At 37.0% G+C, this 19,707-nt stretch overlaps 1 protein-coding gene across 2 annotated transcripts in view; it reads right to left on the reverse strand.

Annotated features, from left to right (window-relative positions):
- LOC106924132 (guanine nucleotide exchange factor VAV3-like) overlaps positions 1 to 19,707 on the reverse strand; it is a 63,171-nt gene that overhangs the window by 37,522 nt on the left and 5,942 nt on the right. For both annotated transcript variants that reach the window (XR_015765915.1, XM_088014968.1), the window contains exons 2-10: positions 16,911 to 17,027; positions 6,511 to 6,569; positions 6,017 to 6,082; positions 5,308 to 5,425; positions 3,813 to 3,905; positions 3,351 to 3,419; positions 3,156 to 3,259; positions 1,949 to 2,048; positions 1,517 to 1,612 (exon numbers count right to left, since the gene is read on the reverse strand). Coding sequence is in view for 1 of the 2 variants with exons in the window: in XM_088014968.1 (XP_087871094.1) it covers positions 1,517 to 1,612; positions 1,949 to 2,048; positions 3,156 to 3,259; positions 3,351 to 3,419; positions 3,813 to 3,905; positions 5,308 to 5,425; positions 6,017 to 6,082; positions 6,511 to 6,569; positions 16,911 to 17,027 (822 nt within the window). In the remaining variant the exon portion in view is untranslated. The remainder of the gene's footprint in view (positions 1 to 1,516; positions 1,613 to 1,948; positions 2,049 to 3,155; positions 3,260 to 3,350; positions 3,420 to 3,812; positions 3,906 to 5,307; positions 5,426 to 6,016; positions 6,083 to 6,510; positions 6,570 to 16,910; positions 17,028 to 19,707) is intronic.

Here is a 19,707-nt window from a genome sequence, read left to right on the forward strand (position 1 = left end):
TTTTTAATGTAATCTTTTGAGGAAGTCAGTGTTTTTTTATATCAGCATATGTAGATGCCCTCTTTTATTTGTCATAAAAAGAGTTTAATTTAATATGTTATAGGACTGTTGAATGTATACAGACACACTGTGATTTGTGAACAGTTTAACATTTTAACATGTTAGCAATGTTGCTGTTGTTGTTTTCACTATTCTGTTGTGTTTTAATTCGAAATATTTAATCTCCAGATTGTGCTAAATAAAATATACCTAAGTAACAACCGCAGGAATGTATATCTTTCCATTTTTATTTTTATTTTTTAACACATTACTGTAGTTGGGGCTGTGCAAACAAAGTGTGATGGAAGACACTCACTTCCACTGGAAACCTCACAGCGCATCCCGACATCGCTTTGTGTTGAAGCCAAGTTTTAATTTCTAAAGTGGCAGATGCTGCCTGTTAACCACACAAGCTGCCAACATTGTTTTAACTGTGTGTGTGTGTGTGTGTGTATGTGTGTGTGTGTGGGTGTGTGTGTGTGTGTGTGTGTGTGTGTGTGTGTGTGTGTCTGTTTAATAATTATGATAATCGAATCATTTTCACACCATTATGCACTGAGTATACCTATTATATGTAAAAATATATATATATAAAAAAAGGGTGTGGAATGATTTAAGCTGCAATAACATTTCTCAGAACATTATGAGTAATGAAAAGATAAACAACCATATCTGAGTCACTTTTTCCTCTTGCCCCTCTTCTCCTTCCCCCCCCCCATCACAGTTTCTCCTCAGGGAATGGCTAAGAACTCCCTGATTCAACACCATTTACCACAGAGGCCTTTACCCTCCACAACGATTTAAAACCACTCTGTACGCATTGGCCTTTTCTGCCCTGCCAGCTGTAATCTGACCTCAGATTCATATAAACCAGAGGAGACGATGTCATACGGTTTATCAGTAGGTGGAGGAACCGGTGCGAGTCCGAAAGGCAGGAAGTCCACTTTCATCCAAGAGAATAAAAGCATCCGACAGAGGATGCGCAAAGCTAATCTTCTGTTTTTATGACTGGAAACAATCATTATTCCTCTAACAAAAACAAAAAAATAAAATATTTTTTTAAATGTATAAATGATATTCAGCTGGGTCACATAACAGGAGGTTTCCTCCTTAAAATATTTAGACTGTGATTTAGTTTGATTTTCTTTATTTTTCTTAATTTTTTGGTATGCCAGTTCAGATTCCAAGAGTGAAGCAAAGTGTGTTTACTCATCCAATATGGTGTTTTTCATTGAGTCTTAAAGAAAAATTATAGAGCAAACATGTGGAGGATGTCGCCCCCTAGTGTTTACTTGCAGATTTTTAATGAAAAGAAAAACTCCATATTCTAAAGGTTTGGATTTGTGTTTTTATGAAACATAAGCAGTAACATGAATGGGCTCGACATAAAACAAGCTCTTCTAAATATAAAATTCTATTTTTTATTGAAAAAAAAATGCTTACAAATTTTTCAGTTTGGTAAATTAAGCGGGTTTACCTGTAGCAGGAGATGGTACTTCAGGACTCGTTGCATCGGGACAACCAGCAGGTCCCTCAGTGTGAACTTCCCATTGTTGGCCCTTTTGGAACATTCCTACAAAATATACAACGGGCATATTAGGATCTGTGTAAATCACTTTGCACAATGACAGATTCTGTATGTGTTTGTGTTAAAAAGGTTTTAATATTTTTGGTCTGGAATAAGCTTATGATTTGTTCAAACATAAGTATTTTTTTGCTAGTTTAAATACTTTTCTTCAATTTCATTGGTGTATCATTTCCAGAATGTGTTCCTCCAGAAGAGTAAAGCCTTGGTATATGTAATGCAAAAAATGCACACTAGGGGTCAGTACAAGTTAATAAATATCATTTGTGCAGCGCATAGGCGTGAGGAGTTTTGGAAAAGAAAAGTGGTTTTCAAAAGTTTTACCTCTAGCTTCAAGCGAACATCTTCTTTCTCTTTGCAGATGAGGTCTAAAACTGCAATTGCAATCTCCACCCGGCTGCAGTATATCCCATAAATGAGAAGTCTGTGATGGGGAATGAAAGGATGGTTTAGTAAATTAAAACATACTGTAAGGCATCCAAAACTTCCTGAAAACCATAAAAGCATACAGTACTTTGCAAAAAATATCCATGTCCCTTGAGCATAATCACATTTTTTTTCACCTTACAAACACAAACTTCAATGTATTTTAATGGAATTTTATGTGAAAGAACAAAACAAAGGAGATAAAGATTGTGAAATGGAAGGAAAGTAAGACCTGATTTTAACTATTTTTGAAAATAAAATTTTGAGAAGTGCTGTGTACAGTTAGATTTAGCCACTGGTACTTGTTTTACCACGATATAAAATCTAACGCGACCAATTTCCTTCAAAGGGTCTCTAATTAGAAAACTGAGGCCCGTATGTGTGTGATTCAACCTCTGTATTAATGAAGCTGTTATGGGACGGCTTTGGAGGCTCATTAGAGAACATAAGAGCACAAATCGGCATCATGAAGACTAAGGAGCCAGACGGGTCAGGGAGAAAAGGTTTAAAAAGAAGAAGTTTAAAACAAGCTGAGGTCATTAAACCGGATCCCAGCTTTCAGCACTGCTCACTCCACCAGATAATGGAACGAACACAGCACAGCTGCAAGCCTACCAGCAAACAGCTCCCAAAAAAAAAAAAAAAATGATTCAGAGCAAACAGATTCATGTGTGAAAATGGCCAAGTCAAAGTGCAAAACCTAAATCTGCTTGTGACACTGTTTCATTTGATAAATTACTTTTTTAAGAGCAACTGGCTACAATTTCATGTCTCTAGATAAGATGAGAGAGCAGAAACATTCTCCTGAAGTGCTGCAGCTGTAAAATGGCTTCAAGACGTGTTGCTTGATGAAAGTGATTAGGAGATTTTAAAAAAAAAAAAAAAACGAAAGCCACACGTTTCAGATTTTATCATCACTAAAACCATAGCAAAGAATACAGAAGTTCTATAAAAAAGACACTTATAATGCAAATACTTCAGTGATTTGAATGGTTGTTAAAAAAAAATTAACTGATAAGAGAGAAAAATTTGCACTTTAACTAGAAAATTCACCAACAAATAAAATAATAATGGAAAAAAAAAAACTCCAGGTCAAGTTTAGTACCTTTCCTTATAGCTGATGAAGATTTGGTAGAGATTGAGGGCATTTTTGTTCAGGATGGAGTCTTGCAGATCTCCCATTAGGCTCTTGTGAACTTTAACCAAATCCTGCATTGTAGTAGAAAGCCATGAGCGTCGGAACAGATGGTCTTACTGGCATATTTTGCTATTAAGAGATGAAAAATGCAATTTGACTTACAGGAATATTGACAAAAACTTTGTCAATCTCAGCTGCAGAGAAGAATTTCTTCAATGGATTTAGGAAATACTAGAAAGAAATGAAACAAGAACATCAGAAAAATACTTTGAAACTCCTTCTTGACACTTTTTTTAAATAATAATTTGAAATAATCACACATCCATACTGAAACCACACAGATGTGTCATTTGATGAATGACACTAGAGCGAGAAGGGAAGGTGAAATGCAGAACTGTTAACTGGGAATTTCCCCCCAAAACCCCAAACATCTAGAAAAGTCCACATGCAGAATGATCATCGTGTAATCAGATTAAGATTAACGAGTCTGACATTGTGATTGTAATAATTTCTACTTCTGACAAACAGCTAGTTAAAGCTAGTTGTGTTAACGTGGTACAAAAATAAGTAATCCAAGTCGTGATGAATGAAATCTACACATTTCACATGAAACTGGCTCAGCACCTTTTCAATGGACTCCAGTGTTTCTGTGTATCGCTCTTCCGTCTGCTTAATCTCTGAAAGGCAGCAGCTACGCACATCAACCTCTGCCTGTTTCTAGGAAGACACACAAGAGGAAATGCTGTTTGAATGTCGCCATCTGATGGGGAGACGTTGTTTTCTTTACTGCATCTGAAGGAAAGGAAATCCAAAACGTTGGCAAGTGACTAAGCAATTCCATCAACATTCATCACACAACCTTTAAATGAGCCGTTTTTTTGTTGTTGTTGTTTTTAGTTTTGTTCGTTTTAACATTTCGACGCATTGCAACCACACAACCACAACATATTTTGTGAGGATTAGGTGTGAAACAGACCAACTGTAAGTGTGAATTATTCAAAAATGGTATGGAAAATGTCTAATGACAATAGATGCATTTTCACTGCAAGAGGCGTTTTAGTAGACATGTTAGTTTTCTGGAGTAGGTTTGCACAAGTCAGGGCAAAAATCAGCCAAAAGCAGTTAAAATCTATCTAAAACAGTGCAGGTAGAGAAGTAATACATTTAGATCTACCCTGAATTTGGGCGGGACTTCATGTTAAAACATTTATTAAGGGTTGACTATCTTTGCTTTTTGTTTAAGTGATCGGTGTGTTTATCTTCCACTGCTTTATTAACTTTAATTTACGTGGCTACAGGTCTGTTTGTTTGAAAACTTAACCATGCCAACAGTGCTGAATATGGCAGTGTTTTACAAAGTCTTCATTAAAATACATCATTAAACTCTGTCAGTGTTAGAGGAAACATTTAATTAAAGAAAGCATGGACTTCCCCAGTTACGTAGCGGGAGAGAGACAAACATTGTTGTCAAAGCTCTTTAAAGAGAATTTAGAAGGTCAAGTTAAAATATTTTTAAACGTTAATGTTCCGAGATGCCGACTGAAGATCTGCTCAGCATTAGTGAGCTTGTGTGGTTACTGTTCCTACAAGACACATCTCCCTGACTTTCAATTATTAAAGTTAAACTAATTCTGAGTTGAAATTTGTTTTATTTAAACTTCAGAACCTAATGACTGGAAAATGATCAGAAATGACATGAATCTTTAGGTAAAGGGCTTTGGTTTCAGACCCTCAGTCAAAAATTCACACAAAGCACAGCCAAAGTAGCTGAACATTTTCCAGGAAATTAATTTCTGGTAAAAAAAGAAAAAGAAAAAAAAAACCTTCAGTTGCGAGTAATGGAAATGAACATTAACTGCTCAGAGGGTAATTTCTTTTCACACCTTCAAAAAAAAAATAAAACAGTGTGATGGTAAGAAAAACAAATAAGCCCTTTAAAGACTTTCATTACAAGAAAATACTGTATTGCTGACGTACACTGGATAGCAATACACCTGGCGAGAGGTTGCAGTTTCATAACGCCAGTAATGTTTAGTGTGTGTGTGTGTGTGTGTGTGTGGGTGTGTGTGTGTGTGTGTGTGTGTGTGTGTGTGTGTGAGAGTCTGACTCATTGTGGTACCAGTGGTGCATGCTGTTCAGTCTTCATGAGGTCTTCATAGATCTCGCCGCCTGCATACTCATCTTCCAGCCCGTATACCGCCGCATACAAGTCATCTTCGTCCTCAGGAACATTCTCACTATCACACACACGCACATGCACACACACACACACACACACACACACACACACACACAAGCGCACAAACTTTAACGAATCAAAACCATGCAAACCATCTGTCACAAGTAGGGTACCTTGTTGCACAAACCAAAATGTGTAAATTGTGAAAGGGTTTTGCAGCTACAGTAAAGTATTTTCTTTCTCATCGTGCCCACATGCAGATATAAAAGAATGAAATCCCTCAGCAGGACAGCTCATGATTCAAATAAACTGGTCTGCAACACTGATGTGGCAAGAAACAAACACAAACATTGCAGTTGCCCCATGTGCTCTCAAAATTTTATTCTTTTCTATCAATCACACTGTCAACAGCTCCCATTGAGAATCTTAATGGGGGTGGAACAGCTAGACTCAGCAAAAACGTGCCAAATTACTCATTTGTTTTCTCTGACAGTAAGAGGGAAACCAAGCAAAGCCTTTTACCAAACATGTGGGTGGCTGCAGACCCCCTGGAGAGCCCGGACGCAAGAAGCTAAATCTTCTTCTGAATGAAATAATCGCGCGCCATCAACACCCCCAAAGGGCCCACAGAGACAAGACTCATACGTACTCAAGCAGGTCCTCCAGGTTGTTGTAAATCTCCTCGTCTTTCAGGCTCTCCTCCAGCGGAAACGGCCTGGAAGAGAAGGGAAAGCAGGGAGACTTCAGTCAATAAAGGAGAAAAAGAGGAGCAAAAGTGACTTTTTATCTCTAAATGTAGTGATGTGTTAGATGAGATTTCTCAAAACCTGGACAAGAGGTGAAATACTAAATTCGAAAACCTAAATAAAACTTAGGTTTTATTAACGTCTGGTTCTCTCTTCTGTTTCTTTTTGTTTGTTTGTTTTTACTGTTGGATAATCAAATTGTTTATTAAGAAAAAAATATTTTTCAACACTGCTTATAATGAAGTTAACTGGAAATTGGTGGGTGACTTGCGGCTGCAGTGTTGGCTGCAGTGTCGGTAAAGAGGGAAGGCGGAGGCGGAGGTGCTGGATGGAAATGAAACAGAGGTGCAAGCAGAAAGTAGTTTAAATGTGTTTAAGAAATATTTACTGGACTTACTTGAATCCTCCTTGCTGTGCGATTGTTGTGTGGGAGAGCTTTGACAGAGTGTCCATAACCTGGCGAAACAAAAACAACCATATTTCTGAATGAGTGTGTGAAATATCTCGATTTACATTACCATTGTTTTTATCATCTGTGCAAATAATACAAAATAATCTCAATAAACTGGACAGGAAGTACTTTTGTTTTGATATTTCTTAGCAGTAACTGTCCTTGTGATGAAACAATAGCTTAACAATTAGAGAAGGCCTCAAAAGTCTAAATTATGAAGCCGCAGTTAACATTTACAGATTGCTATGAGACTATTTAAGCTTATTTTAAGCTTATTTTAAGCCTATTCAAGCTTAGTGCAGCACATCAACTGTCAGAACTACTGTGGTCTATAGCTAAAATACTGGCTCGCTTTCACTGCTGATGATAGAAATACAACTCGAGTCTCAGATCAAGTCAATTCACGAGGCTTTAAGGAATAAGTCTAAGAAGTCTTTAGTCTTGGTTTATGTAACACAGAGAGAGAAGAATCCAAAAGAAACCCATGACCAAAATAAAAAGCCCAAATGGAATCAAACTCAGGTCAGAACGACTTACAAGATTTTTGCCCAGGGAGCCAAACAGGCTAGGACCGCCTCTGCCGGGTGGATTAAAGAGCTCGTTAAATAAAGTTTCATTTAGCTCGTTATATTTTTGTGATACCTGTAAGATTTTAAGGGGTTTTTTTGCTTGTTTTTTTTTTTTTTTTTTTTTTTTTTTTATTTAGTTCAGGAGGGATTAAAACTTGGAAATTATGTAAAAAAAAAAAAAAAAAAAAAAAAAAAAAAAACTTTGTGATTCTTGGCGAGAGAATGGCAGCTTCTACCACTCTGCCAAGGAACAACCACCCTGTGTGTGTTGAACATCCGTCTTAGCTGAGCTGAGACACAGAACAGAGAGAACTGAGAGAAAAAACCCTAATCTGGTACACTGAGAGGTAACACAATGACCACAGTCATGTCAAGTCTCTCACTTTGACCTAGAAACAGTCCCGTATTAGAGTAATTACATCGCATTCCCCCCCGCTTCTACAGTAGTTCGTAGTTTTCTCCCCCTTTCTTCCTCCTCAGCAGAGGGTGGATGTATATTTCCCGGTATTCTCAAGTCTAAAACTTGACAGGTCTGATTTTGCTTCTTCTAACAATGTGGTTGTCAACGATCCTTCTGAAAGCAACTGCTTCTTTTATTCAAGTATATAAATTAGAAATATAGTGCATTCTTTCATTATGCCTATTTACTTTGATCTGTGATGTGATATTGATGAAAAATACACAAACTCTCCTCATTCTTTCTCCAAAGTTCATAACAATTTGACTCCCTGATTAGGAAAGAGTTCATCCTTGTTATTTCCTTTCAACAGATTTTAAATTAAATGTATATTGAATGATTTTTGAAACTTTAAAATAGTTTAAAGTTGCATCTTACCAATGCTACAGGTGTCAAATTGTGAAATATTCTTTCACAATTTGCTTAACAAGCTTGAACAGCCGGCTTGAAGAATGTGTGCTGGCTGAATACATGCAGGGTTAGGTTTGGTATTTCCTTACTAATTTGAGGCAACTGTTCTTCAGCATAAATGGTGCCTTCTTTAACCTATAAAGTTACCTAAGACACAAGAATAAAAGCATGTCTTTGTGTTACAGGCCACTGGATAAATAAACCCTGTTTTGGGGCAAGTGGGAAATTTTACACACTAACCAAAGTGATTGTTCTCGCAAAAATGGCACCCCACCCACCTTCCCAAAAGATCAAAACGCAGAAACTCATTTCAACCCTAGGGCCATAAAAAAAATCAGCAGAGTCTCACACAAACCATGTAAAAAGAGTCACACTATTCTCAGCCACAGGTAGGAGATATCAACTTCCCATTAACTGCATAGAAATCGACAAATACATTATATTATATATTTTTATTTGCCGCTTGTGCCCACACCCTTCCTGTTTTCATGATGCGCATCTGCCTAAATCTAAACTTGACACTTCTGTCAGATAATGCCAATTAAAACAACTACTTTGCTATCATTCATTTTACACACATACATATTTAATTTTTCTCTTTGAAAATCGTGCTATCACTGTCGTACTTTGTATGATGCGGTTGCCAAATGTCAATTTTTATAGAAACATTTATAGACAATTTTTGTGACTTGTGTACAAATAATCACATATCTTTTTCAAGTTGTGTTTTCAAGAATAACTGAAAGTAGGTGGATTTACATTTAAAATACTTGTTCTTATAAAAAAATAAAAAAATAAAAAAACACTGGAAAAGCAATGTTTTTTTTTTCTTGGTGATTTTTAAATAAGATTGTGCAGATATTTATTATTAAAACCATATTCAGATGTTTTGATATACAGACATCCCGGTGCACGAGTTGCACTTGAATGCACCGTATGAGAACACCTGGTGGGAAAGCACCTCCTGACAGCAGAGTCTTCTTGACAACATCATTGTTTAGTCTAGTGTGTGCTTCTACTGAGACTCCAACACCGTTTGGACAAGTTAAAGCAACAGGCAGAGCTGCAGGGAGCTTTGCTTGTGCCACAACTTATTTAGTTTCACCTTGAGTTTTTTTAAAGCAAATAATTCAATCCAGCGTATACCAAGTTGAAAACTGCTGGCAAAAAGTTTCAACTCAGTTCGTGTTTATGTCTTTTTTTCTTTCTTTCTTAGTTCAAAGCAACTTCAGACAGAGATGCTGCCATGTGATTGGCTGATTCGCAATTTGTGTTAATGAGCAATTTAACCTCCTAAATTATACTCACTATACTGTGAGTATAATTTATCTTAATAAATTGAATTTTTTTTTATTTTTATATCATGTAATTAAATTATTCAGCTTCAGACATTTTTCTAAAGTTAATTTAAAAACTCACTCTGCATGAAGGCAGTGAACATTTGCAAACAAGTATGTGTTTTTTTTTAATTATTATTATTGTTATTGTGATCTAAGTTAATCATTTCAAGTGACAAGTTACTCAATACTTATTGAGTCACTGAATTAAAACTCAAATCATGAAAGTGAAAGAAGCCACGGTGACAGCCTCACGCACATGCATGCTCTGCAGGAAATGGTCACGTTACCTCCAACTCACACCCGTCCGTCACACTGTGTGTCAGTACGATGAAAGCTGGCACACACATATCGGCTTTAGATATGAAACCCTTCGTATTAGTTTCAGTGTGTCTAAAAGACGCTGTTATGACATTTTAAAGTGTGCAAAAAGTGACAGTGATAAAATCAATTCTTCCGTTGTTTCCCTTCAAAGTTTACTTAATTGAATGAGTGCATGGCAGTTATCAAAATAATAATAATAATATTATTAATATTAATAATATTTTCATCGGACAAAAAAATAAAATAAAATCCACCTATGCAATTCTCCTATGATTATGTCTCGGTGCTATAATTCACATTTTCTCCAACTCCAACTTAGTACTAGACACTGCATGAGAAAAAGTAAAGTTTAGCTCATATTACTATTATTATGACGTTTTCCAGAAGTCTCTGGCATAGAATAGTATTAAATGTCAATAACCTGCATTACTATTTGCTTTATTCAGGGGGTTTGGATTTACAAACATGTTTTATAAAAACATAAACAGACATCTGACGGCTTAGAACTAACAGCCTGTGTAGCCGCAGTTTATGTCCTCTTCCTGTGTGAATAAATGCTGCGGCTTTGGAGCACACAGGTGTACTTGAAACTTGAAAGAGTCTTGAGACCAGCTTGAAAACCTCTTTAAAAAAAAAAACATTTGTTTCGCTACAGGTTATTAAAAGCAACTAAGCTCTTTTTCAACCTAAAGCAAAATAAATATTTCCCATGGATGCAAAATGGTTTTAAACATCAGTATTGTTGCTTTTAAGTATTTACAGCCTTTTTATTACACCGACTTAGCTCCTAAACGTAGGAGCTAAGACGTTTTACTTTTAGGAGTTGGTACCACAACTCTTACTTGAGTAATATTTCTGGATACTCTGCACACTGTTATTAAGTTCAATAAATGAAGAGAAAGAAATTTCAACCCAAGATGCACCAGATATAAATATACAGCTACAGTTTATGTCTGGATGAAAATTCTTGTTTCAACACAAGCTTTGTTCTTCTGATGTTAGTTTGTACATGCTGAGCCTGCCGAGGCATTTGATAGTGAAAAAGACAACACACACATACCACTGTGTTTGTTTCACAAGTTTTATATATTAAAAAAATGTACGTTGAAAAGTGTTTCTTCTGCCTTAATTTGTTATTTTGTAATTTATTTGTTTGTAATCTTTTTTTTTTTTCATTTTTGTAAAAATCTGAACACAACTTCATACTGTTTGTCTCTCTATTGACATCATTTTTAAATTTTAAATTAGATGTTAGATGCTTTTTACTCTTACTTGACTAATATTTTTGGATGGATACAAATTACTTTTACTTTGGTAAAAGTAATAAGTTGAGCAGCGCTATTCCTACCTGAGTAAATTTGTTGGGTACTCTATCCCACTCTGCTCTAAAGTGCTTATTCAAGAAAACTGCTGCAAGTTTCTTAGCATTACAAACTTCGATCTGATCATGAATGATGAAAACTTTTTTCTGACTGATTTTAAATCTTAAAAACAAACTGCTCTCACACCAAGTTTGTCTGGTTAAGCCACATGTGACTTGCAATGCAAACCCAGAAAGTTAGCTGACGTCCAACCGCCTCGGTTATTGTGGCCTGTTTTAGTAAATGCAACTTCTACGCCGAGGGCAGAGTGAAAAAGGTGATTTTATTAAATAAATCTTTTTTCCTGCCATAAAGTAACCTCCAGAAACAGTCATTTCGGTTAACTGTACAGTTTAGCACTTGTCTCCACTTTGAAGTGTTCACTCAGCTTTGGTCAGTTATGCTGTTTTAAAAGTGCTAATAAGTAAAGAAGTCTTGGTTTTTGGTGTATTTGGACATTGTACCTCCTCAGTTTTAGTAAGTGGAGTGGTACGATTCTTAAAACAATCAAAAATTTGCATTTTGTTTTTGAGTACCCACATTTTAGATGGTTTGTTGTCCCAATTAGTTAATTGTATTTTCAGTTGTATTCAAAGTTTGTCTCTGCAAGGTTGTTTTCTAAGCAAGCTTAAAAATGTGCCACTTTCATTTATAAAATAACAACAGGAAGATAAATGCTGACAGTTTAAATGGAAATAGAAAGTTTATTTATTGTATTTTACTTTGCTGATTTGTAACATGATCCAATTGTTATTTTGTCTCAAATATTCTCTTGTCACATGTAACTGGTGCATAAAACATGAAATGAGGATCATGTGGAAGTATTTGTTGTCGTGCAGAAAAACAGAAATGTTGGTCTACCACAGGCCGACCTGGTAGAGACAGGAAAATGGCAGAAAACAAATGGAATTTAAGTCCCTTTGCAAACTTCTGCGGCTACCAAACGGACAGACGAGGCACCATGGAGAAAACTAAGATTCTGTTATGGCACATGAAAGCGAGCGGCTAAGAGCAGAATGAAAATGATGCAAATCAAATCTCCTTGTTCACTTTGAGACCTACAAAGAAAACCTTGCAGATCAGGCCAGACTTTGCGGAGAACGAGGGGAGATGTACTTTTCTGAAATCATCAAAAACTGTGGGGACAACTCTTGTTACCACAAAGAAATGAAAAAACCTTCCAGTTTTTATCTTGCTCTTTAAACTTATTTCTTCATCAAAGTTTAATGAGTTTGCAATATTCTTTAATGGTAAAGTTCAAAGCATCAAAAATCTCCACAACACAAATACCTTTGCACCCTGTTGCACATCTAACTTTGACACATTTCACATCTGTCTCTGACAAAACAGTCAAAAATATTGTTCGGACTCCGTCAACATGCTGATGAGTTACCGACTAGATTCCTAAAATCTGTAATGAACAGCTTGTTACTACAACTCGCTCATCTAGTCAACATCTCACTTCAGACTGGAACATTTCCAGATCAATCAATTTGAGACTCTGTCTCTCTCTCTTGAACGTAATAATCAGGGATAATATTGAATTCAGACAAAAATGTTAACAGCCATATTAAATCGACAACATAGACAGTTTTTTATCATCTAAAAAACATTGCTCGGATCAAAGGAACAGTGTTTAAACCAGACTGAGAACGATTAATCCATGCTTTCGTCTCCAGCAGGAGGCTCTCACTTAGCTCTCTAAGTGAGCTCTGATACGGCTGCAGAAAACTCAGAACGCTGCTGCAAGAGTTCTTACTAGAACCAGGAAATACGACCATATTAGTCCAGCACTCAGGTCTCTGCACAGACTTCCTGTCGCACAGAGAACTGACTTTAAAACAGCTTGTGCATAAGTGCCTTCGTGGTCTAGCGCCAAAGTACATTTCTTTGCCATATGAACCAGTTCAGACTCAACGTCAGGTAGTGGTCTTCGGCTGGTGATGTTGCATTTCAGTGTTTTGCTCCTAAAATCTAGAACAGTTTGAAAAAGTGGGACATGACTTGACTCTGACAATCTTTAAATCAAGGTGGAAACATTTCCTTTTAGCTGTGCATGTGGCAGCAGAAAGCATTTTATCTACATTTTTTTTATTTCTAATTTAGTTGAATGCTTTTTCCTTGTATTTCATTTGTTTTGCCTTTGTCTGTGTTTTTAATATCTGCTTTTAATCCCTTACTCTTGATATTTCTGTAAAGCACTTTGAATTGTGTTTTTACACACAATGTGAATAATAATAAACGTGCTGCTTTGTCTTACCTGTTAAATTCCTGAATCAACAAATTTACTTTATTTAAGATCATAGGCACCTCAAATTCAGCTTGCCACCATCATTGTGAGAATGCTTACATGAATGACTGCATGTATTGTGAAGTGCTTTGGGGATAAAGTGCTATGCACAAACATGTCTTTAACCATTTACAAATTGTCTTAAATTGAAAGCAAGTTAGAAAAAACGTTAGATTCTAGTAAGACCAAAATTAACAGAGTCAAGTCCAGATAAGCGTCAGAGATTTATGCTAACCCTAAAGAAAAATACATATTTCTTATGTTAAAATAAGTATTAAGAAAGATGTCCAATTAAGAATGAAATGTGTTTATTTCAAACTTAATCATTTTCCTTTTTTTATTGTTATTTTAGGAATAAAATTTGACAACACCGAGAGAGAGCAAAGACTTCTCTCTTTCACCTTTAAGACGAACAGGCTAACTGAACAAGATAGCGGTCTCTCAAAATTCCCACTGAAGACATTTACAGTCTGTAATTTCCTCAAACTGTCCAACCCCAAAATGTGTCACTTAAGATTAAAAACGCAAAGAAGGGGCTACTTTATTTCATAGTGAAGAAAGAAAGAAATTCCTTTTGCTTCTTCAGTTCTCCTCCGCAGCCTGGAGCCTTCATGCTGCTGCATAAACTCATTGAAGCAGCCTGCAGCGCAGCTTGTAGTAACTCGGAGGAATGTAGGTTAGAGAGCTCTCATTAGATATTCAGCAGACTAATGCTCAGTCTATGGGCACAGTTGGCACAACTCAAACCCGAGTGGATTAGACCGCCTGAGATTTACGATGTTCTCTTGTGAATGTTCAAAATAAGGAAGAGATTGACCACTTCTTGTTTAGCTGTACAGCCCTTTCTGGGGCAAATCCAACTCAATCACACAGTCCAACCTACGGAAACCCATATTTCTATGCTACAGAGCAATCCTTTTCCCACCGCAAGCATGTCCACTTGATGGATAACCCTTGAACATGACTGAGATTATGCAGCCCGGCTTGCATGTACTGTACATATTTGCAGAGGGCACCTCCCCTGTGGGATTATCAGCAGCCAGATTAACTGGAAGCTTCTTTAGGTCACAACACACTGGACTGAAGAAAGGAAAGTAACAGGGATGCACACAGCTCAAACTAAATTATTCAGATTCAGGGGCAGTCATAAACTACATTATATCCTCCAAAACTTAATAGAATCTAAAAAAAGATCAAAAGTTTTAAGACTAAAAAGTATTTCAAGTGTAAAATTCTTAGCATGTTTGAAGACTCCGACTTATCACTAACAATAATACAGAAGACAAAAACTACACCATATATTTAATCGCAGTGTGCAACACTTCAGTCACCAAAGACTTTGAATGCGGTATTTGGTCAGATATATTTCAACAGTGCATGCTCCACATAAGGATAATATATTTGGCCAGTATGGACACCAGCTGTTCTCAATGCGTCCACCTGATGTTGACATTATGTGGCTGAGAGGCTAAAGTTATAGAGATTAGTGGGGGAATTGGTGAATAAAATTTAGGAAAATGTGGGAAAACTAATTGATATCAGCGAAAATGTAATTTTAATACAGAAACATTACATCATAGTTTGGCTATGACATACGGAATCATGAGGAAGACTGCTGCCAAAAATGCTGGTTGTTTATAGAGTACTCCATCCAAGCATTTTATGCAGAAAGTTTAGTGGAAGAAAAAAAAACGCTGATACAAAAAAATGCACAAGCAACATGGATAACTGCAGCCATCAAAAAATTATGAAGCAAGCCATATTCAAGAGCTTGGGGAGATTCACAAAACCTGGACTAGAGGTGGTGTCAGATCTTTACAAAGAGAGGCTTCCAGGACATGGGCTGTAATGCCTCCTTCCTGGTGTGGACCCACTCCATCACCATTAATGTTTAAGAACACAAAGGACTGGACTGTTGCTTATTGGTCCAAAGACCTCTTTTCAGATTTTGCATGTCTTTTGAAATTTTGATCCTACAAACTGAAAGAAAAACAGAGAGGCACAGAATCTAAATTTATGAGATCCACGGTGAAATTTGCACAGTCAATGATGTTTTCAGGAGCAATGTGATCTGTCCACGCAGATTCCCCAACAATGAACATGAGCTGACACCCACAACTCAGGCAACCTGGACTTCCTTATTATCTCAAAAGCACCACAAGGCTGGTCACTTTCATCCCATGACCCAATAATGAATATACATAGAGTCTCAACCACGTTTTAGGTGCAAATAGTAAATGGAAAAATATTTTTCAACTTATTCAATATATTGACATTTTTTTCCCCCTCATCTTATGCAGTAATTTAATTTTCAGGAAAAACTGGATTTGGATTTTTATAGCTGTAATCATCAAAACCTGAAGTTAACCCTTGAAACACATCACCCTGACAATGAATCTATAACACAAGTATGAATTCAATCACTTAATTCAATCGCTGAATTTACTAAGATGCACCTGCATCACAAAAACCCAATAGGTGAAGGCTTCAAAACATTCAAAAAGCTTTTTCCTGAGAGGCTGCACATGAATGTTTGTGCTTTGGGTAAAAAGTTGCTCTCAGGTGCTCTCAGCTAAGGAAATGGAGAGAACAAGATGACTCTCAGTCTGTGCGGTTTCTTCAGAGGTGTTACACTTGGCTTTTCAACTGTGAACAGGAGTCACTCTGGTAATAAGGCAGAGAGCAACACTGACATGCTGACCTGGTCATGCACTCTGAACCAGCTATCACAATAAAGCACAAGCAGAAAAGGCAGATAATCCTTCAGAAGTGTGTCTGAGTAATAAGCGGCAAATGGCTGCACAACTAAATCCTTTTAGTTTCATATGGGTATAATACACAAGATTATGACAAGTTAATTAAACACATGGCAACATTTACAGAAAAATACTATTATTATCTATTATTAGCCATGCTCTTTAAATGGGTATCTCAAACTGCTTTTCATATAATAAGATCTTCAGACTGTATCAATTTATAAAAAATGATGAGGAAGATGGAAATACAAAAGCAAATATGTAAGACAATTCATCATATCAGATGTGATCAGGCGTGAAAAAATAATTTGTTTATGTCGGCCGCTTGTCCATTTTCTTCAAATCAAGTCAAATTTTTTTTGCGTAGCATCCTTCAGCAGACACCAGTTCTGACATTATATGTATTATAAGATAATTATACAAATGTGTGAGAGTTAGACACAGAGGATATAAATATGCAAAATATCTGGAGGGCGTCCTTTTAATCTTACTCCATAGAAAAATAATACACATTTTGTCGTCTTTTTCTCAAACGGTGATACGTTTGTAATATTTTAATGTATGATCATAGAGGAACAACCCAAAGCAGTTTTACATTTCTTAGCCCAATTGTATTTTAAAACATGAACTAGAAAATATAATTATCTAAAGTCAACATTTTTAAAAGATCCTGTGGTCTATGATATCAACATGCAATCTGAGACAGCTAAAGAGCGGTAGCTAAAAATCACAGGAGAGCAGCTATAAACATAAAGTAGAGTAAAGTTGAACTCCCCATGTTTCGAATACAGACTTCCTCAGAGATGCAGCAATAAACAGATAGGATGAGTGGTTGGCTCACCTTTCCAAAATCTCTGACATCAAAAAGGTCAAAGGCTTCAAATAAGTCACTTTTCTTCATGCCGAACACATCACAGCAGGAAGACAGGAACGTCCTGATGTTCTTCAGGCACAAGAACTAAAAGGAGAAGACAATCACATTCAGCAAAAAAAAATAAACACTTTTGAAAATACTGTTCTGCTTTGCATTTACCTGAAATTAATTTCTTAAAAATGCATGCTTACAAATGCAAGCAGTCGTTTACTGTAGATGTTTAATTAAACTGTCAATTTTGAATTCTGAAGAAAGTTGAGCTTGGTTTCATTTCATTCAGCAGAAGTTTCCTGGGAAATTCTTCACCATATACTTGACATTTATCTCACAGTTTCTGTTGCTTTATGAGTGACTTTGCTTTCAAAGATCTCTTCTGAGTTCTGCACTTCCACAAGACCATCACACTGAGCAATCAAGAAAATCAACATAATCATTTACAGCAAAGGTAATTAGTTACAGCTGAATACAAGTAATTATCGTAAAAAAAAAATCCTTATGTTAGTTAGCCTTATGCTAGTTTAGGAACAAAAATAAACTTAATAGCAACATGAAAACATATTTCTTGAGAATAATTTGTTTTGCACAGATTTTTAGTGTTCTTCTATTTAATGACGTGATTTGAAAACTTTCTTCACATTAGACCCACAAAGAAGGTGTTTGGTTTCCACAACATGAATCAGAGAAGCAGTTAGTTAGGCGACAACTTCAGCTTCTTGACTCTCATCACTCAGTGTGAAAACCACATTTCCCTCTCTAATTATCTCATGTTAATCTGGTCACTCTAAATTATGTGCTTACACACTTAAGTATACTTCAAGGAATTGCTGAAGTTCTAGTGCAAAAATCTAGAACCATGTGCGAGGAATAAAGTCCTCACACATTGTTACACATTGTTATTACTTGACCCTCATTTTTAGACCTCTGCTGCAGTTTTATTTTTAGGTGTTAGACTAAAGGAGGCCAACAAAACAAATCCAAACTATATTTGAGGTTTTTATTCTTTTTTATGGGAAAGCTTTGTTCAGTTTTCCTTTAATTTTTTTCAGTTATACTCTACCTTATGTTGGCCAGCTATATACAGATGACTCAAAATAGACCAATATTTGCAAATTTAATGTAAAAAAAGAAAAGAGGTATATATATATATATATATATATATATATATCCAACGAATAAGGCAAGTCCTGAGAAGCCAGCTCAATGGCAAGAACAAGATCCGTGCAATAAACAGCTATGCCTTACCAGTAATCAGATACCCTGCCAGAATAATTAGCTGGCCAATGGAAGAGATGAAGGCCACGGACGTTAAGACTCGGAAGCTGCTAACCATGCATGGAGGGTTCCACCCCAAATCCAGCACCCTGAGACTGTACACAAGCCGTAAGGAAGGAGGCAGAGGACTAGTGAGTGTGAGAGCCACTGTCCAGGATGAAACATCCAAGATCCATAAATACATCAAGGACAAAGCCTCAATGGACGATGTGCTCAGCGAATGTCTCAGACAATGGGGAACAGAGGACGAGGTGCTGGAGGAACCATCATGGGAAGACAAGCCCCTACATGGGATGTACCACCGACAAATAACTGAAGTGGCTGATATCAGGAAATCCTACCAATGGCTGGAGAAAGCTGGACTCAAGGACAGCACAGAGGCCCTCATCCTGGCCGCCCAGGAACAGGCACTAAACACCAGAGCAATAGAGGCTCAGATCTACCACACCAGACAAGACCCAAGGTGTAGGTTGTGCAAGGAGGCCTCTGAGACAGTCCAGCACATAACAGCAGGGTGCAAGATGCTGGCAGGGAAAGCATACATGGAACGACATAACCAAGTGGCGGGCATAGTGTACAGGAACATCTGTGCCGAATATGGACTGGAAGCCCCGAGGTCAAAGTGGGGAACACCCCCAAAGGTGGTGGAGAATGACCGAGCTAAGATCCTGTGGGACCTCCAGATCCAAACAGACAAGATGGTAATGGCGAACCAACCGGACATTGTGGTGGTGGATAAAGAACAGAGGAAAGCCGTTGTGGTGGATGTAGCAATACCAAGTGACCACAACATCAGGAAAAAGGAGCATGAGAAACTGGAGAAATACCAGGGCCTCAGAGAGGAACTGGAGAAGGCCTGGAAGGTGAAGACCACAGTGGTGCCTGTGGTCATAGGGGCCCTCGGGGCAGTCACCCCCAAACTGGAGCAGTGGCTCAAACAGATCCCAGGAACAACATCAGACATCTCAGTCCAGAAATGTGCAGTTCTAGGCACAGCCAAGATACTGCGCAGAACCCTCAAGCTCCCAGGCCTCTGGTAGAGGACCCGAGCTCAGAGGATGAAAGAGACCACCCGCGGAGGGTGAGAAGGGAATTTTTTTATTTTTTTTTTATATATATATATATATATATATATATATATATATATATATATATATATATATATATATATATATATATAATCAGGCATACACAATATACCGGCAGCACAAGGAGTATGAAGTTACTCCCATCATAGTGAATGTGATCCACATGTTCTGAAAACTGAAAGTGAAAACTAAACGTTTATCAGTACGAACGAAACCCCAAACTGTGCCCTCTTTTAGTGTCACTTCCTACCAGGATCTATGGGTCAGTGGAAAGCCAGGTGTCAGCTATACGATGAGCGTGTATGGTTATGACTGAGGATTTAAAGAGTTCGGAAATTCATATTCACCATTTGTGTCGTACAAGAAATGTTTTTTGGGTTGTTTTTTTTTCTAATAAATCAAAA

Source organism: Poecilia mexicana, unplaced genomic scaffold (genome assembly GCF_051168715.1).
Source record: "Poecilia mexicana isolate PSO_F unplaced genomic scaffold, ASM5116871v1 scaffold_17, whole genome shotgun sequence".
In the NCBI taxonomy this organism is placed as follows: Eukaryota; Metazoa; Chordata; class Actinopteri; order Cyprinodontiformes; family Poeciliidae; genus Poecilia; species Poecilia mexicana.